This window comes from Chrysoperla carnea, chromosome 3 (genome assembly GCF_905475395.1).
Source record: "Chrysoperla carnea chromosome 3, inChrCarn1.1, whole genome shotgun sequence".
NCBI classification, from domain to species: domain Eukaryota; kingdom Metazoa; phylum Arthropoda; class Insecta; order Neuroptera; family Chrysopidae; genus Chrysoperla; species Chrysoperla carnea.
The window spans coordinates 75,651,225-75,677,957 of NC_058339.1; the positions used below are offsets into that span (position 1 = coordinate 75,651,225).

Sequence of the window (26,733 nt, forward strand, 5' to 3'; positions counted from 1 at the left end):
ATTTTAACTTAACATGATATACTCGAAATTTTGGTTTGGCAAAATTAACGCAGTTTCGAGATTCGGTCTGAATTGGCGTCCCAAGTAGGCAGCAGTTTGGAAGTCACATTTGTTGGTGGTAGCCCAAACTCGGTTTCCTTTCTAATTTGCAGTTCGAAAGCGACACTAGCAGATGATAACCCAAACCTAGCATGGTCTAAATTTGGTTTCCTCCTTAGATTACACATCCGAAACGTCATTTACTGGAAACAACCTAAACATAGTTTGGTTTTTTAGGTACGATTTAAGCTTGCCTTGGTTAGATAATCCAAATTCGCCCGAAACTGATTTTTCGGCATGCCTCACTACAATTTCTAGTCGAGTAGATTAAAAAAGTTGAAGGATTTACCATTCAAAAAATGTTAAGGCTTAATTTCTTGTTCAAAAATAAAGAAAAAAAAATGGTCCTATGGTCTTTTCACTTTCAAGATAAAATAACAATGGTCAAGTTTCGAACAAAAATAGTAAATAATTTTTTTTTGGATTGCATCTGAGATTCTTTTAAGTATTAGGTTGGAACTTTTTTCCAAATTTGGATCTGAGTCCTAATTTGAGAGGTACGGGTATGGCAAAAATTGATAAATTTGTTCATTCACTGACTATCATTCGATAACCACTAGCCAATGATAATCAGTAGATAATAGTAAATTTCAGTTAATAATCCATTATTAAGTATCTCTCAAATTAGGACTCAGATCCAAATTTGGAAAAGAGTTTTTTTATTGCTCTTGATGAGCTTATTTTGGTAAGCTAGGTTTTTGCAGTCAATAACAGAACACGTTGTATATTGATAACAAAAATTATTACAACATTTGTTGGTTGTTTGTGATAAAAATGAAACGCCTTTGGCCGCATGTTTAAACGAACTCTTTCCAAAAGTAATCTTAAATCGAAACAAAGCAACCTATTTTTGTTCTATAGATATTATCATTGTTTATCTCGAAAACGAAAAGCCTTTAAGGAAAGCTTTTAAGGTGAAGAAGACCTTAATTTTTTTTTACAATATCAATGAACACCCTGTATATTCAAGGTGCATTACGATTGAACGTCCTTAAATTGGATTAAGGTACCATTTAAATTTTTTAAAGAAGTAATTGATTTTTAAATCCATTAAAACGTTATTCAATTTTCAATTTGTTTGAGGCTTGCTGTAGTATAGAAGCGGTTTCAACAAAGGCATTTTATGAACCTTCTATACATTTTTTTTTGAAAAATAAAAATCCATCCTCGGAGTACTTTGTAGCTTTTGTATGTATAAAAAAAATAAAGACTGATTTACATTTTTTAATTGAATTTACTTGAGAGAACAATGTCTTGTCGTTAACGTTATTATATCGTATACGACAAAAACTAGTAACTACTAACGACATCTTCAACTTCAAATATTATGCGACGGCATGTTTGTGTTTTGTTTAAAACTACCGCTCATACAACTTTTTTTTACATTGTTCTTAATTAACCTGTTTTTTTTACTATCCTTAAGGAATTTTATTATTTTTACGTCGTGTGGTAAGTGCGGTTAGATAGTTTGGATATTTTTATTCATGAGAAATTCTAAACGAAAATTTCTACGAACGAACGCACACACATGTGTACACACAGACATTATTCTAAGAGTGGTGCTACTAAATTGTTCTGTCTATGAAACATAAAGATATTGTAAAGTTCTATCAACCAAATTTTTTTGAAAATTTTGCTATATTTTAATGTTTAATAGGTACACAGGAACATTAATTATTTTGTAACACTGCACTGTTGTATCAACTATCCACAATGCCTGTCCGTAGATAACTCTTCAGTTAAACTGTTCATACTAAACTCAGAACTCTCTATATCAACTGATTTGTTATTTTACAGTACCCACAATTACACTTTTACATTTAAGCCGTTTCCATAGAGACCTTTTACTATTTTTGCTATTCGTACCGCCACCATTGATGTCAGGCTTAACTATTCTTCTAGAAACGAGCTTCACAGCCTTCTACCGCGCCACAATATGTTAAAAATACTCGTTACAATTTGTTAAAAAGGTTTTTTTCAATAGGGGATCGGACTAAATTTTTTTATCACTTTAGATGAAGAATTCTCACTTGTTTTTACTTGTTTTTATTTTAAAATAAAAACCAACTTCATGGTCTTTGAAATTGAGGTATATTCATTTATTTTTGAGGAAATATAAACTTCGAATTTTTTAACAACTCCTTAATTAATTTTCTCAAAATAAGAATTGATAAAAAAAATGTAGAGAATTTTTTGTACCTATATTAAATCAAGAAAAAACCTTGTAAAATGCATCACATTGTTTAAAAATATATCAGTCATAAAAAAACTAATAAATATTTTAATATAGTTTAATTAATAAAAAAAAATTGATTAGGTAGACTATTTATTTATTATTGCAAAGTTGATTGGACTTTTTGTTATTAAAATGGAAAGTTGATACACAACTTACTTTTATACTCTTAAGTTTTTATACCTAATACTATAATTAATTTATTGTGATTAGCTTGTGTCTTGTGTTGATAATATACTAACTATTTAGGTAAAACTTTTTATTGTGTAGGATCGTGTAATCTAACATATGATCGGTCGGTCAATGCAATGAGATTACATCTTTTGATACAAATCATGAATTATTTATTTAATATAGAACTGGTTTTTTTAAGCAATAAGATATTTAATTGAATTGCCGCTGTGTATGCGTCAGATGTTAAAAAATAACTCAACGTGAAAACATTCTCAAATATACAAATGTGCACTATTTATGACAACAGTTATGTTAGTGTACGTAATACTTAGACATAGTATACTAGAAAAAAAATTCTTAATATCAATCGATAAGAGGTTGTCTGATCCTCGTCGCGAGATCAAATATAGCGAATGGGGCCACGAATGTGATACAACTACCGTATGGGGTTGATTGGTGAAGTTGACACAAATGCATGAGTTGTTTGTATGAAAGTAATATACTGTCTAACAAATTTCAAATATTGTTGTTTTGAAATGCAACATAGTTTTAAACAATCTTTTTTTGATTGATTCTACCACTTAAAAATATTATAACAAAATAGTGATGTGATTGTTACAACCACATGAGTAGGTTTATTAGGTTTATTTTTTAAAAAAATTATATTTCTTCGAGTCGGATGTGAACAAGCGACATATGCATTGCTTTTGGTTTAAGTCTCTAAGTCCACTGCTGTACCGACTGCGCTACTGATGGTTGTATATGGTATATGATGATTATATATCTTCACACAAATTTGCTATATATTATAAAAATGATAGTTTATCAATAAAAATGATCAATAAGTCAAACTCTTTGTAAATTAGTAACAAAAATCTTCATGTACCTAGTTGACACAGTCACATATAGACTAGAAATGATAGATGTGTGTTCATAATCACCAAATTCTTTGACGCAAAGAAATTTTCTTTTAATTCATCGATTCGCTTTATTTAAATGCTATTCCATCAATAAAATGCATGACTTTAAACTAAAATCAATCTCTTTCAAAGAAGTAATAATTTTTGTTTATTTAACTTCAGTGATTTTGTATCAATGAATTCATATTTTAAATTCAATCCTATTCTAGTGTAAATACAAATATTTAGCTGTACTTGTTCAATCATTAGGAACGTGTTATAAAGTATTTTTAATTTATTTCAATATGAAACGGCCAACTTCGGGGGTGAGGTTGTCATTATTTTAATTTTTTTTTCAATGTGGGTTTGAAATTTTCAACAGGTTTTCTGTTTTTAAAAATAGACAAAACAAATTTTCTAATGTTAGTTAATCTACCGTATGATTAGAAATAAATACATCAGTCACAGATAGAACAGATACCTGTATAGATAAGACTGTTAGTATTTACAAACAGGAATACCTTGGACTCTTAAAAAGCACGCAATCTATTGTAATATGTGGTGTACCACATGTAGACACAACAATATTTTCAATATAAATACAATAGTAGTTAATTATGATTCATTTTGTTTACAAAATTTATGAAACTTTGAGACATATAATTTTCAATCATTGTTTTGAGAATATCAATGGATTAATTAAGTTGATGAATCAACTTCTAATCAATAAAATTAAACTGCTGGATATAGATTTTATTAATTGTGTATTTTGATCACAAGCAGAGTTTCATATTATGCGTCTGAAAATTGACATTAATACAAATAAATGTCCTTAATTTTAATTTATTATAAACAAGTGAAAACAAACAATTATTTGAGTTAATTGTTGAAATACCATGTATAGACAGTGTTGATAACGCAATCATAAGTTTTTGACGTAACGTAAGTAAAGAAATATATCCACTCTTAGATATCCACACATTCATAAATGATATTTCCATATAATACATACTATAACATGTTCACCTAATTTGTTCCCTCGTCGGTAAACAGTGATGATTACACAAAAAGTTTTCAAGTTCATATTGACTGTGTAAGTTAGGTCTGATTAAGAAACTGATTTTATATTATTTTTTTTTTTACATTCTTAAATATTTAAATATAATTTGATATTGAAATGATTTAAGTGTGTTGTTTGTACGTAAAACTGGTACAAGTTAAATATGATATTGTTAGTAAAAAAAGTCAATATACTTATAAAAGTCAGTATAATTAATATTTATATTTTATCATAATATATTATCTATCAATTCATTTATTGACCTTTTCTTTCTAAATTTAAAAGTAACTTTAAAACAGGTCTTGCATTTTATTTCATAATTTTTCAAGTTTAGACCATGTTAGGAAAAATAAGTAGCTTTTCTGGTAGGATTTCGCTCAAAATTCTGCTGCAAAAAGCTTCTTTTAGGAGAACAAACGATAATTCTACAATCGATCTCGTTCTCCTACAACAACTAAATCGATCAAAGCGCAGTCATTTAAAAAAATTTACAATAAATCATGCGTTTTATATAAAATATCACTAATTTTCATTTGTTTAGTAGTAAATGGTTTTAAATTTAAATTAACATAATTAGTAATTACTTATTAAAATTTGTAGAAAATAGTATTAAATTTTCAATGTAAAGCATATATGCGATACAATAGACTTATAAGTACATCCATACAATTATATTAATAAATTAGCTTGTTGAAACTATGGTAACTTCATGAAATAAAAATCATACACGGAGCGAATATTCCTAATGAAATATCTGAGGTTTGAAATGAAAAAAACTATTTTAGCCGAGTTGAGCGACTTTATTATAATAGTTTCTTAGTAGGGGGTAAATGGTGGTTTCCATGATTTTAATCGTCACCTCGGGAGCGATATGCATATCACGTGACAGAATACCACCGACCGTGAAAACATCGATTCACGATCGATCACTTAAGATGGGAACAGTCAGTTCTTGGATGGAATCCCGCCTGAGAACATTGTGTGTTTTTTTATTATTATATTATATTTTTGCCTTTTTATTATTTAAAGTTTTTTTATATCCATTGTTTATTATTAAATAATTTAAAAAAACATATTTCGAAGTTTTAAATTTTCATTTTTGCCGATAGGTTCTTTTTTATCTTAGTACATAGACTGTCTCAGATAACTATGAATGCCATTATACAATTATTTTGTACTGTTTGGTTTATAATGCATGATTTTTTTTTGTTCTGTTAAATATGATTTTAAAATCATAAATATCAGTCAGTAGGTAATAAAGTAAGATGTAATATATGTTCTTGTTTGTTTATTCATTTGAATTGAAATAATAAAGTGCAGTGCACTAAATTAGTAACCACCAGCATAAGCACTTTAACTTACAATTTGATACAACTGAGTAACCACATAAAATTTACATTCTTTTCATTAAAAATAATACTAACCAACATCAAGCTACCATATTTTTAAATCGGATTGTTCAAAAAAAGTTTACCATGAAAAGTTTACATTCAATGAGACACATTTTGTCCAAAAAAACTTAAATTTGGAAGATGGATTCTTATTTTTAAATCCCCGAACCAAAAAAAGGGTATTATACGTTTGACTGCAAAGCCTGTCTGCCTCTGGCTTCGTAGCGCCTAAACGGATTGACCGATTTTGGTTTTTTTTTGTTTCCTTAAAAAGGTAATTTAATGGGGAGTGTTTTTAGTTATGTTTCAAGTGCGAATTTAGTATTCCGTATCCGGAACAATTAAAAAATAGGCCAAGATTCTCAAAATCGGTTCAGTTTGAAGAAGGCTCTAAGAAAAGAGATAATTTAGTGAAGAATATTCTTAAATATGTTTCAAGTGCGAGCTTAGAGTTCCGTTCGTAAAATTTGTCGGGGTTTTTTTTTTTTAATTTTACTTTTAAGAACATTATATAAGAGTCATATTTTATTAAGGATATTTTTTAGAGGTTTTCGTCTTTGAGTTAGGAAAATTATTTTGTTTGATAACGGATTGGTAAGTAATGAGTCTCTATACATTCCATAATGTATAGAGACTCCCGCCAGAACAACCGTAAATTGTAAACATTTTTTAGTCAAAAAATGTTTCTGTTACGCCACACGACTGAAATCATGTTCAAACATTAATGACATAAAATTATCTTTCCAATAAAGCTAGTTTCATTGAAATTAAAAATATTTTTCTTTATGTTATTTTATTTTAAGGTTATGAATCTCTAAAAAACGCAAAGATTTATTTGTCAAAAATTTGTTAAAATACAAGGTTCCCCCACTTTAATGGAAATATGCTTTTGGACTATGTGTCTTTCTCATTTAAGTAGCAACATCGTTTTGGACAAAATTTTTCACATTTAAGTGGTGAAATCTTATTGAACAACTCAGTTTTTTATTTTTGTTGAAGTGTAATGTAATAACGTATGTATTTTTAATACCTGCTCGTATGTTCTATATTTTTCTTTTTAATAATTAGTATATTATTTAATTATTAAGATAAGTGAATGATTTTATTTCCTTAAGTAATTTAATTTAATTTACTTTGTTATTTAATCATTAATTAAACTCAAAATACTACTTGAATTACATTTATTTTTTGTTTTTATTATAAAATTATTGTATAGTTTCAAAACTAAATCAGGATAATTAGAGGAGACTTATTTTGAAACCTGGAAACTATTCACTAGTAAAAGATTTTTATGTTATAATGGGTTTTAATTGCTTGAGACTATAAATTTTGTCGCAAATCATAATGAATCTCGGTTTTAGGAATATTAAAGACACAAAAGCCCAAATATATTTTAGTTAATTTAACACGCAGATGCGGTAATTCTTAAGAAAACGCCTAAAGTTTCTCCATAATGTTGATTTTCATTTAGGATTTTGGGCGATATGCTTAGAAAATACACGAGTAAACGAGTTCATCAAATTACGAATCAAAAAGATGTTTGCTACTTTTTCTATTTTTTCATCAAAAAAATTTCAAAAGAATCGAGAAAATTTAACAAAATACGAAAGTCGAATTTATTAAATGATTTTTTATGCATAGCTTCTGAGATATTATCCAAAATTCCATGATAGTAGTCTCCGATCGATTTTAGACAATTTCTTAAAAAATATTTGTCTAAAAGTCAAATGTTCTATAAAATCCAAAAACCAGTGCAAAAAATTTTTGAAATGTTAACAATCTTATCGGTTAATTTACAAAAATTTATTAGTTGAATAAATCTATCGGATTTTAATAAAGAAAAAAAAATTTCATAAAGAAAATAAAGTTAGCATTACGCCAGTTTATGTTGATTTTAAATTTATTGGTATTTTGATTAAAATTAAAACGTAAGAGAAAACTCATTGGAAATTGAAAATTTGACATTTATTTTACACACATCAGTAAGAGATTAAATAAAATCATTATTCACGATCATATTTTTTTATATAGAGGAAATTTTCAAAGGAAAATCCATTATCATCATGTTTCTACATAAATGATTTTGGACCGATAGCTAACATCATTTTAAACTATGTCATAAAAAACTAATGTCTGTCATAGAAACATAAACTGTATCTATGCCAGACATAAGTTTATAAGACAATTCAAAGTGTTTTTAGCTGCAGGTCCGTATTTTATAAATATAAATGATCAAATAAAAACCACATAAAAGAGTATAAGTACCTAATATTTATAATGTACAATTAATATTCATTACTCAAACATGAAATTATGAATTTGTTTTTTTGTTTGTCTAACAAAAAAAAATTATTTATTAATAATTTATGTAACACAAGTGAATTAATTTTAAGTAGAAAGTTATGTGCTACACGTCTAGTAATTTTAATCATGCTTAAATCTACTAACACGAAATTATAGCCAATACAATACCTATTTTTTGTCTACAAAAAAATTGTGTATCAGTCCAACCCTGTTATTTCTTGAAAATGTAGATTGAAAGCTATAGTTTCACATAAAAATTATCTGGCTATCTTAGAAGTTAAGTTGGTACCCTAAAAAGCATTAAAAAAATTTTTTTAATAAAAAATGCTTTTTAAGGGAAAAGCTTTTATTGTACTAAAAAGTAGAAAATAACTTTATCTTTAAGTCACTCATACCCGACTATTTGTAAAAACTTTAGGCGGCTTATTTAAAATATTAAAAATGAATCGGAACTCCTCATCTACTCCACATGCCTAATTACTTTTCGATTCATCCTTGATATTAAGCGCCTCAAGCTTTTACAAAGCGAGTCGGGTATGAGTGATTTATAGATAAAGTTATTTTCTACTTTTTAGTACAATAAAAGCTTTCCTCTTAAAAAGTATTTTTATTAAAATTTTTAATTTAAGACATATAAAATATGGTGGAAGCAAACTAAATGTGTATCCAAAATTTCAGCTCAATCGGTTGAAGATATCTACTTCAAAATTGAGCTCAAAGGATCCACCGTAACATCTTTACATACATTACAAGTTAAATAAAAGCTTTTAAAAACAAAGGTTCCCATATTTGATCGACAAATTGACCTGGGAACTTATTATTTCTTGAAAAGGTAGATTGATAGCTATAATTTCCCGTGAAAATTATCCGGTTACCTTATGGGTCAAATTTTGATGTTCCAATTCTGCATTGCAAATTACTCCTTCCTTCATTTTTGCAACCGGTCTCATAAAGTTGTTATAGCCCATTGTTTTTACGAATTTCGGAAAAAAGGAATCCGAAAAAAATTTCTGTTATATTATCCCATTTTTGAACGCAAGGGCTAAAAACTTCAGAACCCAACCAAGGCCTCTATATGGTCAACAAACTCAACTCAACCAATTCTTAATTACAACAATACTCCGGATCTATAAAATTTTCGGTATATTTTTCCGGATTACCGTTTTTACGGGTTTGATTGCCTCTTTATTACAAAGTTTTAGCTTGTTACCAATGAGTCAAGTGATTTTACGATCCGCTCCCATTATATGAGGTTAATTTTGTGCATATTCTTATTGAGTTTATTATGGCCCGTAAGTATCCCCAATTTCAAACGCTCTGAAGCCTAATGCCATAAAAAGTCTTTTATAAGATTTTTGCAGGGTTTTGATATGATCATGTTTGCCCAAGAGGGGCTGGATTCTTGTACCATTCAAGCAAAAATGGTGTAGGAAGTTTGTATTCTATACTCAAGGATAAAAGCGTCTCAGAAATAGCCCTAAACCAAAATGATTCGCTTCTGTTTACCTATAATATATGTATACACCTAATCCATACAATTCTTAATAAAATAAAATTTTCTAAGAAATATGTTATTTTCTTGATATTTATTGTTTTTTTATTTACAAATGAATTAACTTTAGTTTGTAAAGTTAAAATTAACCTTGAATCAAATTACCTTGTATGGTTTACAGGTAAAATAAAGTAATATCAGTCAGTCAAAGTAAAGTTATGTTATTCAATCAAACACAACTGTTTCATATTCCATACTTGATTTTAAATCGATCATTGATACAAACATAAGGTAAGCCGTATATGCATTATACTAAGTTTACAACCGATCTGACCCAATCTGATCCGCATTTGAATCTGATCAGATATCTAACTTAACTTCATGGTAATTCCAATTAAAATTCCATGTATAATATAACTGCATTTTTAAGAATACAAAATTTATATGGCTATATTAAATGACACTTGATTAAACACGGATATAAAATATATAATTTAATAGGAGGACAGAGCAATTTTTTTAATTCTGGCGAGCTTCAATTTTATTTACAAGATATTTTTCTAAAAATTTAAAGTGTTAATTTTAGAAAGCAAATATCTGTTTGTTTTATTCTTTAAGTCTACTTTGGAGTTATTAGTCAACCCAATATGTGCGTAATTTACATTGGGTTTGATCAGGATATTAATAATGACATGACATAAAATTTCCTTGTACTTTAAATTATCGCTATTATCTTTAATTTCTAATAATTCACTTTTACAACTCATTTTTAAATGAAAAAACATAAAATTTTGACAAAAAGTACGAATTGGTTAATTATAAAAATATTTTTGTATATTCTCAAAATTCATGGCACGCTGAATCGAGTTTACTAGGTGAAAGTGTTCGGTTTTTGCGGTCGTATTTACAATTTTTTTTTTGGTTTTCCCTCCCAATCCGCAAACAAATCACGATAGCGTTAAGGAACATAGTTCCAATATTCAAAATATTTATTTATTGGGAGATTTATTTTAATATCGAGAATCGGGAGAAACTACACGATATCTGGGACTTCCCGATCAAATCTAGAGACTTAGCAACCCTATCGAGAATTCGCTGTTTTCTTATGTTTTCTTATGATTTCGAATTTTTTTATTCAATTACGTACTCTTGGAACATGAACTGAAAAAAAATTTCCTGGCTATGAATATTTTCCACTGATGAAAAATTGGCCTGGCCCTGATTGTTATAGACTTTTGATTTAAATTTGCATGGTAGGTACTCTCCGTATCAGCTCTGACGAATACTCATTAACAACCCATATTTAGTGCAATGGAACTTTTCACAAAATAATGACAAATTAATATAGCGTGTTTTTTTTTTACAAAAAATTTATTTTAAAGATGAGACAGTTAATTGACGAAATTATAATTACGATTTAATAATTAACACACTTTTTTTTGGAGAAATTATTTTTAAAAAAAGTATTGGAACCAGGCTAATTTTTTATAATGTCTCAATTTTTAAAAGTTTCGATTTACCGTTTTACTTTGATATTAGGGTCTCGTCGGTATTTTGAATTTGTTAAGGTGTTGTGAAAAAAAACCACAAAAATAAATTGAAGAACGTTCTATAAAAATTTGTTGATTATTTCTGTTACATAAAATTAATGTCTTTTTTAAAATTTCTTAAGCCACAAAAAGCAATTTCATTTAAATATTGATTGCATAGAATTATGTGTTTTAGTAAAATAGCTTCAGCGTTATGGAAAAGGGTGTTATGTTAAAAATTAAGAATGAGATGACAAATTTCTGACCATCAAATATCAAAAATACAATAATTTTGCCTACGATTTGTAGTTACATATTCTAAAAAACTGCTGTTGACAAACTCCACTTTAGAAATAGGCTAAGACCTACATAACTTTATGGAACGGGTAAATTTTTAATATTCAAATACCAAAAATACAATAACTTTGGCTACGATTTCCGATTGCGAGCGAAATGTAAAACTATTGTTGTTGTATTTTTATATAAGCAACCTTGTTACGTGTATAAAAGAACATTTGACAAATAATGAATCGTAACATGCAAAAAATTAATCTACACCATCTTTGAGCGTTTCGAAATGCGAACCGCGAATATTTTTTCAATTCTTTAATATCAAATTTTTATAAATATTTTATTTTTTTTTTTTTAAATACCGGTAAATTGTAAAATTTACATACGAGGTTGACTTATTCAAATATTCAAGGCAACAATTCTTATTTAACCATTTTAATTTTAATGTAAAGATACCGTACCGAGTTTAAAGATTTCAAATATTTGCTTGTATCTCTTTCTCGCAAAACAGAATTTAGCATCAAGTTCTTGTGGCAAACATTGTATATGACGTCGAATACTATATATTCGATCTCTCTGTCTAATATTTTTCTAATTAGTAGTTTAAAATGCTTATGTCATCAGTATTTCTTGGTCAATTTTAAATTTAATTTCACGTTTTGTCATCTCTTACGGTATTTTTGTATTTTGTTAAGAAACTGATTCCGAATATATTGAGAGCCTTCGACTGTATCTTACCATTTAAAAAGATCAAGGAGTGTCGTGGGACACCCGGTAGGAACTATTTTCATTTCGTACCTTGGTACCTTTTTTATTTAGAAGATATTTTTCTGAAAATTTAAGGCATTAATTTTAGAAGTCAAATACTTGTTTGATTCTTTAAATTATTTAATTTTATAGCAACTTTTAATTTTTACTGTAAAAAATAATTGTATTATTATTTTAAAAAGGCATACTTATGAGTTAGTAGCCAACCCAATATGTGCGTACATTACGTTTGGTTTGATCAGGATAATAATAAAAAGATTTTTGCATTGTCTCAAAAAACGTGGCCACCTGATTGCAACCCGATTGAAAAAGTTTTAGTTTCCTAGGTAACTTAGATGTTGGTTTTTGGTGTCTGTTGCTGTTTTTTTGGTTTTAACTCCCAACTAGCAAACAAATATCGTGAATTCGTACCGTTGCGGTAATTTTAGATGAGGTGTTTCCATGGTAACGATACAACACTATTAATATAATTGTATGGATTGAATTTATGGCTTACATTTAAAATCTAATATTATCGTCTAACAAATTTAAATAAGTAATTTAATTTACATTTAAAAAATAATATCTATGCAATTTGGTCTCTTATTTTCACAAATTTGCAAATGCAACAAGTTGAATTAGTTATTATTTTCAAGAATTTAAATTTAACTACATGAAAAGAATTGCAAATTAGTCATAACAGCCATCCTTTAACGCCAAAATTATCCACTGGATGCGCTAGCATCGATTTTATTGTCCCTACCATGACTGCGTACACAACGAATAATTTACTTTTCGTTTGACTCATGTGCGCATGTTTTCAATACAAATACAAAGTGGTGTCATTTGATTTAAAAGTGTTACCGAATCCCTCTTATTCTTATTTTGAAATCAAAAGAAACAAACAAGGTTGTTTTGTGTGATACTTTTAATTATTAGTATTATTCATTCACCTTCTTTAAACTAAGTACCTACATATTATAAATATAAAAAAGAACAATTAATGATGAGTGGTGTTAAAATTTATAAAAAAAATACAAATATATTTAATTAATTAATAGTAATTAGATTTAATTAATATTTATAGGTCTTGTACTCTATTAAATAAGCAGGTACAAGCACTGACTGACTGATTTTATTGTAGAATATTGGTGGTGATATATTTATATGAATTATGATACCACTGACACAAAATAATAAATCTGAATATTTAATAAATGAATTTATTAAAATATATTTTTATTTTATATAATTATAATTATTAGTTAGAAATTTACGCAATATTGAACAGTTTGTTGAGTGAATTTTATTGTAACAACAAGAAATAATAGATACCATACAAATACTTAGTTTATGGTAATTGGTTCTATTTAAATTGATAAAAAAAATATAGTTATGATCTATTCATGTTGTAATTTATGAAATAAAATGAACATAAAATTAGAATAAATCACTTAAGATATTTCGATACGAAAAAAATCAAAATTATCTAAAAACTTTGAAATTTTATTTATAAATTAATCCTTTTAGACGTTTTTTGTAAAAAAATTCATATCGATTCTTTGTACGATTTTGGAGAAATTAAGTATCAAAGTCACTGTTCCTATCAAATAAAGTTTTTCATTTTTATGCACAGTTCTTAATTTTGATATGTTTTAAAACTTAAAACTTGGGGAATATTGATAAAAGTTTTTTATGTAAATGGTAAAATATTTTTAAAAGCACTTATTGACTAAAAAACCAACATTTATTCGGACTTCTTCATATACCACCATGTAAAAAACGCTTTTTAAAATCATTAATTTTCCGTAAACCGTATAGAGAATCCACTTGAAATTTATACAGAAGGCGTATTAAATACTCATTGAGACACAAAATTTCAGTTTGGTACCACTTTCGTTTTGGTATCGAAACACCGTAAGTATCATGTCTCTAGCCGGGTCTGTTGATCCGTGAGCTCGTCCTTGTTCCTTTATCAAATTCCCTGATTTACTCCTGATTGTAAAGCTTACCTTGTCGGCTAATAATGAAAAATAGACCCATGGTCTTAAAATGTACTGCACTAATTTAGTCCGCAATTCGGAATCCTTAAAGGGTCGACTATTTTATAACATAAACAATATTTTTTTCGTACATAATTATAGTAATTATCGAAGGAAACTTTTTTGCCGGACTGTTTATTTATATCTGTTGATAAATTACAACTCAGAAGTAAACCAGTCTATCATAGTTCTATTTCCTGACGTTTTTCGTTAGACCATTTTACAACATTAATACAAACAAAATACAATATGACTACAAAGTTATCTCAAAACGATGCTTATTTTTTTTTCGTACTTCCAATTTACAGAATATTTCACTAAAAAAAATTCAAATTTAGCTAGTACAAACAAATTCAATTAAATTAAACCGTCTTTATATTTAAAAACAAAAAAGTGATTTTATAAATAAAAAATATTTATTAAAAATTGTGCCAAACAAAAATTAAAACTATGACTGAAAGTTAACAAGATGTGATAAATGGTGTCATGAATACGTTTAACACAACATCGAAATATACAAAAGATTTATTAAAACAAAATTATGACACCAGTGAAGTCATTGATGATCATTCAATTGAATTACAATATCCTGGTTACACAGCATTAGTGACATCAACGCCAATACGTAATTATGAACTTAAAAGATCACCAAGTACAATTGATGAGCAAGACGAAGACGAGCTTTGTGGTGGTACGTCTTCGTCGCAGGACTCGAATTCGAATACCTCATCATCATCCATAAATAAAAAAACTTATGCAAGTGTGAGTTGTGATTTAGTGGATGAGTATGAAGTGATTGAAGCGTTGGGTGAATATCCAGATTTTTTATATCATATTGCTAGGAACAAACATGGATTGGTGTATTTTCGGGTTCTCAGGAGTTTACTCCTTGATAAAGGTAAACATTTTGTTTTATATTTTCTTAACTTAATATACAGTGTATCGAATAATTTAAGATGAGACACCCTCATGTTTTCGTTATTTATAGGAATATCGATTTGAAATTTTGCACAGTCATACAGGGTGATAAGACCCATTTTTTAAAATACTTAACCAAAATCAGAACCTTAAACTCAGCCTACTACAAATTGATAAAGTGGGCCGATTGTTAATGTTTTGCCTAACGTCAGAGATGGTTAGAGCAGACATGGGCAAATGTGACTCAGAGAAGTCCCTAACACTTCCGTAACTAAATAACGAGCAAGACAGCGACAACCTAACCAGCGTCAACCAATAATACGAGTAAGACAGAGAGAGACAACATTTTTTCCTACCTATCTCATTATTTTTAGAGAAACTGAGATAGGTAGAAGAGTCGTATACCCGTCTCGCTTCCTCCTCTATGAGCAATGCGGACTTGCATAAAGAGACACACAATCAAGTTCATGGCACTCAATAGAGTTATAACAATGGTGACTTTAAAATAACTCGCCCAAGCCTTCGTTAGAGATATCGAAAAAAACTATTAGATAAAGTTGCTTAGAACATATTTTTAAACCCATCTACCGATTTTCATGACAAAATTAACATTTTTAATTTTGTCATTATTTTGGTCCACACTCGTAATTATTACAAGTTTATTGAAATATTTGAGTACATAATAACAGTATTAAATTATCAATTTGTCCAGTTTTTACATACCCCGTAGCACACTATGAAATTCAGTTTACGAATATTGAATATTATGAAATTATATATTTTTAAAAAAAATTTTACAAGTGTCCAGTGTTGATCCCAGGACTTTGCATGTTTATCCACCAAGCTACATATCTTTATTATAAACAAAATAATTAATATTTACTGGAAAGTTGATAATGTGGATCATAGGGGTCTCATTCATACTTGCACAGCTTGTTATTTTTTATTCGTGACTACATCTATTGATTATAATGGTAGTTTAATATTTTGTACATTAAATATTTATTTTTCTTTTCTTACTTATTTTTGTTGAAAACATTAAATTTAATATGTTTAAAAGTAATAATTATTTGTTAGTTTTTATTTTTTCTTTTTGTAAATGACCTTGGAAATGATTTTTCACTGTCATCTTCGCTTTATATTAATGTTTCGTTTACGTAAGTTAAATTAGACAAATAATAAAAATAATATTTACAAATAAAATATAATAAAATTTAATTAGCATTCTACCATTATTTTTGACGGAAAATACATTATTGATTGAGAAATTACTTGGAAAATAAAGTTTTATTCTGTTTTCTTTGAATCATACATAATGATGAAAAAAATAATTTTCACAAGGTTGAGAATTTATGTAAAAATTTAACCAAGATGCCATTTAATTACGGAAGCCTGAAAGTCTCACTGCCAATTTATGAGAAAGTGGCGTTACACTAGCATGTTTTTTAAATTTGTACTACCCACAATTATAAAACCAACTTTTAAGCAGTGCACTTGTGACTTGTGGCATTATGGAAACAAACCTCTTTGAAGATGTCGGTATTTTGTCATGTGCAGATTTCTAATTAAACGTCATAATTAACACTTAATAATACTTTTAAAGGTTAGAAATTAGGAATGTGTAGATGCAAAAGAAAAACATCAACGATTAAGGCATTATATTTTTAAATTAAGAAAATTTTTAACCAACTACATAAGAAAAATTATAAACATTATTATATTATTATTAAATCTGAACATACAATTATTAGTAATTACAGACAATTTCGGTACTGTCTAATTAAAGGATAGTCATCACCGACTGACATCTTCAAAAAGGTTCGTTTCCATAATGCCACAAGTCACAAGTCCATTTATTAAAAGTTGGTTTTATACTTGTGGGTAGTACACATTTAAAAAATATGCTAGAGTGCGCCAATTTCTCATAATTGACAGTGAGACTTTCAGGCTTCCGTATTTAATTCGTTATTTTAAGAAATAAAATGTCAGATGTCGAATTGATATTCATTTAATAATAGTAACAAATAGAAGGCAGTTATTTAAGCAATTTTTTTTTTAAATGAGTCGAAAATATTTCGAATTGTGTTCTTACAATGTGTCGCATTTAAGATGAAGACATCCTCATATTTTTTATATTTATATTATAATATTAAGATACTTAACTGAAATCTGAACTTCAAACTCAGCTCACTACAAATTAATAAATAAGGTTGATTCTTAATATTTTGCCTAGCGCCAAGAATGGTTAGAAATATCGAAAAAAATCATTTGAAAAGTTACTTAGGATGTCTTTTTATGTCCATATACCAATTTTTATGGCAAATTATTTTGGTTCACACTCATAATTAATTATTACAAGTTTATTGAAATATTTGAGTACATAACGGTATTAAATTATCAATTTATCCAGTTTTTACATTCCATAGCGCACTGTAAAATTAAAATTAAACTTTTTTAACTAGTGTGCTATAGAATGTAAAAGCGAAAAATGTTGATTGCGTAGTTGAACATCTTACACAGACGTTAAACTTGACTTAGGTTTCAAGTTAAATGAAAAGGTCATTCTACTCCATAACTGGTAATCGATAGATGAACACTTTAAATTAGAAAGTTGTTATTGATTAAAAATATTAACATTTTGTGTTCGAAATATTTTTCCGCAAACCGTACAGCTTAGGCAAAAGCGAACTGAAAATTTTCACCCAAAATTGTTTTTTCGTATCAAAATTGTTATTTCATATAATTGTTTCTACGAAATCTAGACACTCATCGAAAAATGTTTGCAATAAATCCAATAAAAGTGGTTTGTTTCTCTATAAAGATAATTTTTGTTCAAATTGAATGAACAAACGCGCTAGCTAGAAGATACAAGATAGGTTTACAAAGAAATGATTCAAAGACAAAATATTAGCGTATTTATAAAGAACAACTTTGTAATTTAAAGCGTTCATCTAATGTTTGTCTGTTATGAATCAGATTGAGGTTTAATTTAACCTGAAAACTTAAATTCGTTGCTGGTATAAGGTCATTGGATAGACTGTTTTTTCGGCTTAATTACCTCAATTTGAAAGACTAATGTGGTTTTTTACATGAGGTTAAGGTCACATGATCGTGTTGGTTACTTAATTAAATAACCATCAAAAAATAAATAAAAAGAGCCCATAAAAACCTTTCACAAACACAGGTAACTAGATTAACCCAGATTAAATGGAATTAAAAAATTAAATATTTACTCTATGGTTTTATTATCCCTAAGGAATACAAGTTCCCCTGTAATCCTTGTTTTCAATGGTACAAACCACATCGTTTGTATTCGAACTAAAACGACTCTTAGTGAGTAAATTATTTACTACATATAAATTCGAGATGATGTATTTCTATTTAGCTTCCAGTGTTACAAATATTTAGTTTCAATGAAATACACATAGATGTCTCTCGCATGACATTTAACATGCTTAACAATACACTCCCACGCGATTCATTCTATAGACATAACAATAGATTCATCATTCATTTTATAGTATTGTGTACTTTATCTGGTTATACAAAGTGATTTAAAACAAGTGTAACTGTAGAAGCTTTTTCTTGACACCAAAATATTGTTCATATGAACAAGGGCCAGAAATCGAATACTGCCTCGAAAAGTTATACGATATCTCTAACAGTCTTGTTAAACAGGAGGAAATTGTTCGAAAACTACTAGAAATAGAGGAAATTTTTAGAAAACAAAAATATTTCTCATAAAAATACCAACAGTTTTTGTTCGAAACAGTCGGTATGTAAGCATTGAATAACTTTGAAAAAAGCAGCCGATTACTGTATATGAGATATTTTTATTCAATTTGGTCCTCAGAAAATTATTTGGACAAGTTTTGAATACAACATCAATCAAGTGGCCGCCCATATAAGACAAATCAAACTGTGTCCTTTTTGCTGCGTTTTGGCACAACCAGTCAATTTTTAGGTATGCAATGCGTTTCATGAATCTCGTATGGATTCTCCGTTTCCCGAATGTGTTAATTTTGCTTATTAACGCCGCCATAGAGTGTAAAATGGACCTCGCCGGTCATCAAAATTTGCTTCCGAAAATCATGTACTAGAAATAGAGGAAATCTTTAGAAAACAAAAATATTTCTTTTAAAAATACCAACAGTTTTTGTTCGAAACCTTTTTTCGGATACGAAGTATCCGAAATATTGGGTAAAATTTTTTAGGGCTGTAGCCTTGCAGGGAGCTATTTTCGGAATCACATTTATGTTAACTTTTTTTAAATATTTTCTTGTAGAAAAAAAGCTCCCTACAATTCCAGAGACTAGTCCCGGATAAGATAGTTAATATATGTTTTCTTTCTAAAAAATTAGGAAACCCTGAATAAAAGCGTGCGCGTTTACATTCGTTTTCTGCTGGAAAGAGTACATGTATACTGCCAGCTATGTTTGTATAATTCCCATCAAAAGTTGATAACAGTTGCAAAGCCTACGAATTTATGAACTCCATATAATTCGATAATTCCATCATATCGAATTTTTTAGTGAGTAAGCAGTCCATGTACAATACATCCATGATCCATTCATTAATTTTTGATCTGCCAACCAAAGTAAACTATTCTAAACTGTTCCCTTCCCCATTATTGGTACGTGACAAGCATTTGTTTAGAACTAATGTATTTATGTGTAGTATTGTTACTGTTTATCCGCTTGTATGAATGACTCGACTCGCCTCGACTCGATTTATATTGTTACAAATTTTTTTTTAGTTGATCAGCACATTTAGTTTAGTAATTGTGTATTTCATAGCGGTAACATTTGTTCAGTGATGATGCGAGTCGAGTACACATCGTGTGTGAGCTGCATAAATTGCTCCTTTTTTACCTCTCCATTTTCCTTTTACTCTCTCTGTAAATTTATCTAAAGGTTCATCTACACATCCAACTTTGACATTTGTCAATCGATTGAGTTGATTAGATATGTTTTTGAAACGTCAATTCCATACAATTTTAACCATGAATCGCTTCACATCGAAATAACGCGCCGAAATAATACCGCTGTACATCGAAAATATTCTTTCAATTGTGTACTCAACGTGCATATTTTGACGTTGACAACCTATTGCTCGTTTGTTGTCAAATTTTCGTTTATCAACGACCAAAGCGTTCCAATGAATTGATGTTAGCGGACAGGATGAGCGTGCCCAGAACTCAAAAGTGTCGTATCGTCATCTAAAACAGTTGCTCGAATGGTTAACACTGAATCTCATTTTTAGAAGCAAATTCTGATGAACGTGTGATGTTCGCCATTTCACACCCTCTGGCTTTGGTAATTAGCAAAATTGCCGTTTTTTGTTAACGTAGAATCCACACGAGATCCACATAAAACTGTTCGGACCAAGGGCATATTTTGTTTTGGCCAATAAAGGTGGCCACTAGATTGATATTGTATTCAAAGACTAGTCCAAATAAATTGTAAAGGATCAAATTGAGTAAAAATAGCTCATAACACAGAAATCGGTTGTTTTTTTCAATATTTATAGTTATTCATTGTTTACATACAAGTTATTCAATGTTTTCATATCGACTTAAAATATAATAAAAATCAGAAACACCCTATAATAAAAATCAGAAAATTCGAAATCCTGTTTTTTACTATGATTATTTTCTCATTGAGAATATCTTGGAGCTTAGTGAAGGTGTTGTGTATTTGAACCTTTAACATAAAGAACATTTTATTCATAATACACCCCGCAGTCTCACTAAGAATTGATTAAATTTCCAAGCCCCACCAAAATACATTTCTGTACAATCGTATACACAGTATATACAATTGTGCAAAACAGAGATGGTACAATACTACATGCTACATGCATTTAATAAGCTCGTTACCTCTTTGTTTGTGCTAATCGTGAGCAGGAAAACACTGTGATACATCCATAAAGCACAACGAAAGAAAGTATTCACATTGCTTGTGCTGCTCTCAGGCAACGTATTGTTAAGTTATTGTGTTTCGTTTTTAGCGATCCTTTTAAAAACATGCTTTCAGTATTAACAAAACCTCCCTTTAAAAGCATCCTGTTATAACGTGACGAATTATGCCGGGTCGGAACTGTTTTTAAAATTGAAATTAATTGTGATATTTTGCAAAACATATCAAAATTGTGCTTTAGGAACTTTTTAAAAGCTTTTTTCTCATTAAGATGATAAGTGTGTGAATATTTTCTGTAAAAATCGGTTTTATTTGCTTATATATTTTCGAAGGTAAAAAATATTTCATCTCATTTTCATTTTTCATTGCTTTGTTGCAATTTTGTTTTTGTGCTTTGTGTAAAAAGCTCGTGCTACTTTTAAGATTTGTTTATGATAGAGAGTTCATTGTATTTTTTCTTGTTTTTGGTAATGCGCCAAATATGATGCGGTGGGGTTTGATTGATAATTGCATTTATATAGATAAGAAAATGTGTATTTTGGGTATAATTTGATTTAAATGGAACATTTTAAGAATAATTTTCAAATATATTCTTTTGTAATATTGATTCGCAATTTATCATGGATTATTAATGATAAATCGTTTATTTTTGACAACCAACAAATTTCATCGTTATTACCGTCGTTATAAGCGATATGTATATTTTTATTATAGTGAAAGTATGTGTACACATTTCGGTATTATTGCTGATTAATTCTAATACCGATTGGTAGCTATAACTGATATTCGAATAATAAGGTCCAAAATAAAGTTTATAATATTCAAAATATATATATACCCCTCCCCCCCTCGCGTGGGAAATTATGATTTATACTTCTTTTTTTTTTATTATTACCTATCAGATCAAGAATTCAATTGCTTGCCCATTTTAAATTACAGCATATTCCAGAAAATAAATTTTTGTGTTTTTCTGGGATACGCTGTAATTTGAAAGTGGCAAACATCTAAAACCTTAGGATTTAAAAAACATAAGAACCGAAAAAAAATTCTGTTATTATGTCCCATTTTTAAACACAAGGGAAAAATTATGTTATTATGTCCCATTTTTGAACGCAAGGGTTAAAAACTTCAGAACCCAACCAACTCGTCTATTCTTCTTGGTCTATTTTTTCCGATTACCAAAACATGTCAATACAATCAAAAAAATTATGTATCGGAAATTCCCACAGGGGTAGACACCAGTCCCCGCTCGGAGGCCCTCCTGAAACCGTTTTCAAGATTGTTTCATCCCAAATGAGGAAAGGTATCGGATTAATGGACCTGTCGAACTACTGAATATTCGGATAACTGAAATTCTACTCTTTTGATACGAATATATATAATATAAACGTTTTTCCCTTTAAAAAATAAAAGGAAAATTAAAAAATTAAATGAAATGGGTGATCCCGTATGTGAATGACACGACATTTGACTCAAAAAGCGCTTTATTTTGCTCCATTATAAATACTATAAAAAATACTATAATACCACTTAAATAATTATTTAACACTTTATATTTATAAATATTGACCCCACGTTAAGGTACGTATTAACTGAGCGCTCGTTCTTCTGCCCCCTGTATTTCAAAAACGGTCCAACGTTCTTGTAAGCATAAATAATGAAATTTTAATGATAACATTTGCGAAGAAAAAATATTATTTAAATACTTAAGATAATGAATGCTAAAAACAGTAATATTTTTTCCATTCATGGTATACTTTCTCATGGAATCACCCAATTGGTAAAGAAAATATTTCGTATTTGATAAGAATTTTTGTAGGATCGAAAACTTAAAATACATGTTTTGTAAGTGTGAGTTATATGAAAAGTTGTATAATAATTTTTGATATTATATTACATATAACAATAACAAAACCTTGAACTAACTCCATGAAAATAGAACATTTCGTGTGTTGTATGATCATGTATTCAAGATATTTTCAAATATCCTATTTTTAATCTATATTCAAACTTTTACTTACCTTTCATGTTATTTATTATGTAATCACTTTATACTGTCTTCTTCATTGAAAAACTTTTATTATGGCGTTCGATTATTATATTTTATTGCCAAGTTTCAAAATTTTTTGCAATACTTCTGATAAAACTTTAAAGCAGGCATGGGCTAGTTATTTTAAGTCGAAGTCACCATTGTTATAACTTTTTCGTGTCTCTTTATCCAAGTTCGCATTGCTCATAGAGGTGGAAGCCAGACGGGTATACGACTCTTCTACCTATCTCAGTTTCTTTTATAGTAATGAGATAGGTAGTAAAAAAATGTTGTCTCTCTGTCTTACTCGTATTTTTGGTTGTCACTGGTTAGGTTGTCACTGTCTTACTCGTATTTTAGATACAGAAGTATGAGAGACTTCTCTAAGCCACATTTGCCCATGCCTGCTTTAAAGGTCTTATTTTTTACTTTTGATTGTATTGCTTCAATATCGTTGTATACCTTCAGAATATTGGAAATCAGAATGACGTAAAAATTTGCGAAATATGCTCTCAGTTAATGAAATATAATTCCTTACACAAGTTTTTTTTAAATCGATAAAAATTTTCTTGTGATAGAGAAAACTGAAATTTTTGGAAATCCGATGACGTCACCGAGTCAAACCAAAAATTATTTGTTTGGTAAATATATCTTCATCTTGGAATTTCGCCAAACACCGGCTTTTTTGTTAAGGGGTAATTCTGGTCTAGAAGCCTAAATTGTAGGCATTTTTCCAACTAGGACTATAAAAAAATGAAAAACATTTATATAGCCATTTTTTCATATGATATTTATTAATTGTAACAAAAAAATTAAAATTCTTCGAATTACAGACCGGGTAAAGTGGGGGCTACAAAAAAAAGCACGGCATTCTGGTTGACACGATTCCAGCTCTTGTAGTGACCTGAAAAAAGAAGGACAATTTGAAAAATTGTTAATTAGTAAAGATTTCGCTATCGTCTGGACTTATTCCAAAAAAAAAAGAAAAATAAAATAAAAATTCACAAATTGCGCCAAAATGGAAAAAAAAATTTTGTTTTGACCCCTTTTTTACAAAGATTAAAGATATTTACAAAGAAGATTTCCACTAAATTTAAAACGAATCACTCGAAGGGAGAGATTTATTAAGAAGTTTTCCTCTAAATTTCAAACGAATCGGTCAAATAGAATTGGAGATATTAGGTCAACGTCCCCGAAAAATGTAGTTTCAAGAAAATTGCGTATATTAGTTTGAGAGACAATTCCGGCAGAGTAATTCGGATTAATATTACTCACTTTCGGTTAATCGAGGCTTCCAGCTTCATATCCATATAATGTCATGCAAAGTTATTTCTGATAACTTTCGCTATTTTGCTAAGCTTCGTTACCAGAAAATCCGCTGTATCTCCGAAATTAATTCGAATTTTGAAAAATTCGTCTAAGGATATATTCTTAAGGGTCTAACTTTTAAAAATATGTACAAAAGAAAACGATTTCTTCAAATTTCTAAACTAGAATGAATACTGCCTTAAACCTTAAACAATTTAAGTTGAGTGAAATAATGAAATAAAACACTTTGTAAATTTATTTTGCAATTACATGGAGGTATGAACAAAGGACCACACAAATTCTGTTGACAAAAGCTAATTACAGAAATATACTCTCAATATCAAAAAAATTTAAACCAACTTTATTCAGAAATGATTAACTCTTTCTATCTCATTGAAATGAACATGCGCTTTTAAAAGAGGAATTTGTGATTCAACTTTGTCGATGTTGAGTATACATTAATGCTATTTTCAAATATATGAGTTGTTTTTTTTCTATTTTTCCTGTTTTTCAAAGGTAACTTTTCATTAACTGATTCTGTTCATTTAAAGAGAGATATTTCTTTTGGCGTTGGTTCAAAAATGTTTCTCTATACAAGTTATTGAATTAAAATGTCACTACGTTATTTTTCTCTTTTTTTTTGGGTGGAAATGCAGTAGACTAATACTAATGCAGTTTATATAAATCATGACGCAGTATTACAAGGGGTGGATTTATAATTATTTTTAGATGAATTATTTCTCATCATTTAAGAAAACGAACAAAGTTTACCATCTTTTGAATATTGGCATGGACGTTTACATGGCATTAATTTTAAGGCAGAATACGTTTCAAATCTTTTTGATTCCGCAAATCGTCAAAAATGAGCCTTGATGATCGAGTAATAAGTAAATTCAATTGCAGACAATTTGCCGGGAAATGGTAGAACACTTTCGCATCGGAGCTCCAATTAATAATTTCTTTGTGAGAAATTATGCTTTTAAGATGACGCTAATTTTCGCTCAACCCTCATACGTAATAAAAAAGAGTCACTTAAATGCATTAGTCCATAGCTTTAAAATTACTGAACCGATTTTGATGAAAAAATTATGGGACCACCTGGAGAATATTCCCTATCAAACAGTCAGTCGAATATAGGAGTTTTGGGTCAGTTAAAAAGACGTGTATTTAGCCACTGGAAATAATTGAGGAGTTTAAATAATCTGCCGAACTTGCCCTTCAGCTTATCTACGTACTTGATATAATTTTAGTAAAGCTAAAGCAAACTGGTTGACCCTGATAGGGATGATATATTACATATAAACCGGGAATATGTAGTTGCATCTTACTATTTTAAAACTACTAATTACCTTGAAACTTTTACTACATCCAGTTTTTATTTCTATTTTCTGTATGTAATTTCATAAAAGTCATTTGAAATACAGAGTGATTTTAAATAATTGAAACCATAAAAAATGATTCAAAAATTTATTAAAAGTTATTTACCTTTTTTTTAAAATGAATCATTATTCATATCTGGTTTTTTAGTACCAAAGTACCAAATATTCCCAATACTGAAATGAAATCGTTCATATAATTTTTGCTATATTAAGACGCTGAGAAATGTCAATTTTAAAAGCAAAGATTATATCCCACACTTCCTTTGTTTTGACTTACGTCCCCCCTTTTTTTGTTCACAATTTCATGGGTTTTATTATTTTGATACGGAACCATAATTTTTTGAAAATTAAATAGTCTATGTTACTTGCTGATAATGTAGCATTCTATAGGTTAAATAATTTTTAAAATCGGTTTAGTAGAAGATCCAAAATGACAGATTTTTTTTCCCTTTTTACCACCTTAGGAGTTAAATTTTCAAAAATCCGATCGACATGGCGAAATGAGTAACTGTGGTAAATTTCCAGTCAATCGGTTTTAGATACAGGGTGGACCAAAAAATAACAAACAAAAGTTGCAAAGTTTGATGGGGAGCATCATGTTCTGACATCAGATTTTATCTAGTTTTCCAGGTTGATGTTAGTTTTTTGATGAGGATTAATTCTTTAAGGTGTAATTCTATCCCTTCATTTGGGATGTAAATGAACTATTAAAGCAACCTGGGGAACTTGATCTAATCTGATTTCAGAATATGATCCCCATCAAACTTTGTAGCTTTTATTTAATTTATTTTTTGATTGGTTAACTACAAAAAGAGCTATTCTCCATGATTGACTAAAATGATCCAGCCTGTATATATTTAGATTGTTATTATATATTATCATTTCATAATTAGGCAATACTGTACTCTCAATGGGGATTA

General features: G+C 28.8%; 1 protein-coding gene across 3 annotated transcripts in view; it reads left to right on the plus strand.

Moving 5' to 3' along the window:
• The window catches only part of LOC123296607 (trafficking kinesin-binding protein milt), a 161,087-nt gene that overhangs the window by 87,677 nt on the left and 46,677 nt on the right, over positions 1 to 26,733 (plus strand). The window contains exon 1 of one of the 3 annotated variants that reach the window (XM_044878150.1): positions 14,706 to 15,159. The exons of the other annotated variants lie outside the window; for them this stretch is intronic. Coding sequence (XP_044734085.1) covers positions 14,748 to 15,159 — 412 coding nt within the window. The 5' untranslated portion in view covers positions 14,706 to 14,747. Of the gene's footprint in view, positions 1 to 14,705; positions 15,160 to 26,733 lie in introns of those variants that run through there. 3 annotated transcript variants of the gene reach the window in all.